The 3,939-nt window shown below is 55.8% G+C and overlaps 1 protein-coding gene across 1 annotated transcript in view; it reads right to left on the reverse strand.

Annotated features, from left to right (window-relative positions):
* ASS1 (argininosuccinate synthase 1) overlaps nucleotides 1-3,939 on the reverse strand; it is a 39,709-nt gene that overhangs the window by 15,054 nt on the left and 20,716 nt on the right. Inside the window, exon 11 of the mRNA XM_014532200.1 lies at nucleotides 3,200-3,264. Within this exon, the coding sequence (XP_014387686.1) occupies nucleotides 3,200-3,264 (65 nt within the window). The remainder of the gene's footprint in view (nucleotides 1-3,199; nucleotides 3,265-3,939) is intronic.

Below are 3,939 nucleotides of genomic sequence, written 5' to 3' on the forward strand. Positions count from 1 at the left end.
CCCTGCTGCCTCTGAGCCAGCCACCTCAGACCCAGCGCACCGGCACTGCCCAACTCCCTGACACCCCAACCCCTGGGGGAAAAACACACAGAAAACCAACCAAATAAAAACAAACAAAAAAAAACGAAACACAACACAAATAAACAAGCCCTTAACGAATTGCAATTATGAGCTTTGTAAAATCGATACAAATGACATTTCCCCTTGTCACAGAGATACGGACAATAGTCCTCCTGCTCTGCCCTCAATAGAGTTGGCAATTAACAGCTTCTCCCATTACCGTAGACTTAATAGACACCCCGTAGCGGGCGAATCCATAGTGTCCCAGTTTATTGCCCCGCTCTTCCGTCCTCACTACAAATCACTGGGCGTGGAGAAATAACAAGATATCGCCTAAAATTAGGAAACAGTTTTCTTCTCTCACCCCGCAAACCAAGTAAGAAAATAGGTGACTTAGAACTTCCAAAGGGAGATGACAACATCACCTTGTCTTGCCCCACCTTGGACGGCAGGAGTTCAGAGAGGGAGAGCAACTTGCCTGAGGCCACACAGCAAGTTGTGTGACCGAATCCTGTGCCTTGAGGGACAGCCCCCTCGGGTACACACGCTACTTGGGCAGGGTGCAGGTTCTACTGCAGGCATCTGTCCCTCTGGTGGGTGGCATTCTTACCAAAGAAGTCAGAGCTGCCTGCTAGTCTCCTGGCTCCGACCTGTAATGGTGATGGCGCCCAGTTCTGGGGGAAAAATGGAGTCTACCATCCAGGCTCAGCACCTACGGTGGGCCAACAGCTCTCCAGATTTGACCTGAACACAACCCATTTCACAGAAGAAGTTGAGGTTCAGGGAGGCTGTTGCTTTCACAGTGGTGATGGAGCCAGGATGGGGACTCAAGCCAGGCACCAAAGCCTAGACACTCTATACCAGTGATGGCGAACCTTTTGAGCTCGGCGTGTCAGGATTTTGAAAAACCCTAACTTAACTCTGGTGCCGTGGCACATATAGAAAATTTTTGATATTTGCAACCATAGTAAAACGAAGACTTATATTTTTGATATTTATTTTATATATTTAAATGCCATTTAACAAAGAAAAATCAACCAAAAAAATGAGTTGACACGCGTGTCATAGGTTCGCCATCACTGCTCTATACCAACCTCTGCCAGGTCTTCAGGGGTTCAGCCCCCATCAGATCCAACCCACCACCCAACTGGCCACCTGGGGCACCTCCGACCTTTCCTACTCCTCCTGATCCACCTTCTCTAGCCCATAATCTACCGGTTGATGCCTATTCTCCTGCCACCTCCTCCTCCAGGATGTCTTCCCAGATTAGTCCAGACCAGGCCTTTATCACTACCTCCTTCAGTTCCAATTTGCTTGGCTCTCCCTGCCTAGCAGGAGGTCCCTCAGAGTGACCTCAGGCCAGTGCTTGGCTTTCCAATAAGGAACCTCATTTTCACCATAAATACCAATCTTGATCACTGATCGTGACTGCCTGAAGCACTGAGACACATCCACAATCAATTAGTGATGCCTGCCAAGGGCACAGAAGGGGCATGACAACAGGGCCCTTAGTGGACCCCTCTAAGCTCCCAGAGGGCATAGGTTGCCTTGTCCTTTCAGCATCCTCCTGGGGCCACAGTCATTTTTGGAGCACCTCCCCTGCTCCAGGTCCTGCTGCGATACCCGGTCTAGAACCCAGATGGGCCGTAGTCCAGACTAAAGCTCTTACTAGTAGCCTGTCTGGATCTGGGGCATCCGTCCAGGGCCTGCCACCCCCGAGCCTGTAACTTTGAGCCTCGCTTTCTCGTCTATACAATGAGGGTGCTGGTCTCAGGCTCCCCAAGGTCCCTCCCAGGTCTGCCTCGGAGGGCTTACATTGTGAGGGCTCCCAAGGGCAGACTGAGACAAAAGGGCTTTTAATCAGATGTGAATAGAGGTAAGAGACAAAGGTAAGAGAGGGTAAAAGGCAGCAGCTAATCAGCACTATTGTTCTCTGCAAGGCCTTTCCAAGAGAGTTTCAATTAGGTTGTTTCCATCACAGCCCAGCCCCACAGAGGAGAGCCGCACGAGAGAGAGAGGCGGAGGCGAGGCCGAGGTCACTTGCCACCCCCCACACTTCCGGAGGCAAACCCTAACAGCTCAGAGCCCCAAGGATGGACTCCGCCCCCTACGCCTATCACACGGCACCTGGGGAAACCGGCCCAGAAATGACAAGTCCAAGGTCACTGGGCAGGGCAGGGCCGCCCTGGGGTGAGAACCCCAGCATCCTGCCTCCCGCACCAGCCCCCTTTTCCAACAGCTGAAATCTGCCATCGGCTCTCTTTGGATTTTAGGATCTTCGTTAAACGTCTTGAAGGGCAAAGGCCATGATAACACCTCGGCCTGGATTTATCTGTGTTATCTTTTTAAATCGACCCTAAGCAAAGCGATATGAACACCTGCCAACACAGGGAACCCCAACCCCACGGCCGTATTTAAAAGTTCAGGTACCCAGTTCCAGGGCTCTCACTATTGAAAGCTGGCCCCCTCCCTCTCGGGACTCCCGGAGCAGAGCTCTATCAGACCCACAGGGAGCCGAGACCCCCTGGTATGGATGGGGAAACCGAGTTCTCGAGGGGAGGGTGTGGTGGCGATGACGGGGTGAGTGACGGACAAAGGGAGTCACAGGCTCTGATACTAAGAGAAGAAAGAGGCGCCTGCTGGGGTCCAAACTCTCCTCCCTCCTGGCCTAGCCAGAGGTGGTAGGGGCTGGGCAGTCTGGCCGAGGTGGCAGCCCTGGCCTAGAAAAGCCCCCACCCACCACCTCCGGGCTGCTCACGGCGCCTGTCAGCCCACAGCGCCCCCTCTGGCAGGACCCCCCTACCGGCCAGCCGGCCTCCGTCCAGCCTTAATGACACGGAATCAGCCCTGCACCGTCTGCCTCGGAACCGGGCCCAGAAGAGCCTGCCCTCCTCTCTCCTCAGAACCTCTCCTGGACCCCCAGGCTCCTCCCTGCCCTGGGACAGCTCTTCCCACAAAACTCTCCGAAGCCAGTGGCAAGGCACCCTCCACCCCCATTTCAGGAGGGAAACGGAGTCGGGTGGGGGTGAAGGGACTGGCCCAGGCACCGATGTAGCAGGGGAGTCGCAACGCCTGAATGGGACGGGGACCTCGGGGGACTCCGGGTCCGAGGCCGGCCCCGAGGGGGCGGCAGACTCACCTCGGGACTTCATCCCGATGAAGCGGTTCTCCACGATGTCGATGCGGCCCACGCCATGCTTGCCCCTGTGGGGAGAGCGGGTCACTCGGAGCTAGGCCCTGCCACCGGCCCGGCCTCGACGCCACCACCCGTGGCCGCAGTTGGGGCCCATCTGGGCTATGCCCGCCCCAGGGCCACAGGCAGGACGCCAGGCATCACCTCGGATGTCCTCAGACTTAGAAGACTGTACACGTGGGGAAACTGAGGCCCGGACACGGAAGAGGTCGCTTGTCACACGGTGAGTTTAAGGCAGCGGTTCTCAACCTGTGGGTCGCGCCCCTCTGGCGGTCAAACGACCCTTTCACAGGGGTCGCCTAAGACCATCCTGCATATCAGATATTTACATGACGATTCATAACAGTGGCAACATGACAGTTATGAAGTAGCAACGAAAACAATTTTATGGTTGGGTCCCAACATGAGGAACTGTATTTAAAGGGCCAGAAGGTTGAGAACCACTGGTTTAAGGCGTAACTGCCGTGACCTCCCTATTTGGGCCTTGCGTGGCACCAGCCCCAACCTCTACTCATCGTTCCTGGTCCCAGATCCAGCCGAGAGCTGGAGGCTCCAGCGGGGCTGCTCCGAGGTGCAGGAGACCCCCCTGGGGTGTCACCTTCCAAGACAGGGCTGCAGGGACTCCCACCAGAGACATGGGGGCGGTGGCCAGGCTGCCTGTGGGGCGCAGGCCTGGCTCCGGGGCC

The sequence above is a fragment of the Myotis brandtii genome, unplaced genomic scaffold (genome assembly GCF_000412655.1).
Source record: "Myotis brandtii unplaced genomic scaffold, ASM41265v1 scaffold855, whole genome shotgun sequence".
NCBI lineage: Eukaryota > Metazoa > Chordata > Mammalia > Chiroptera > Vespertilionidae > Myotis > Myotis brandtii.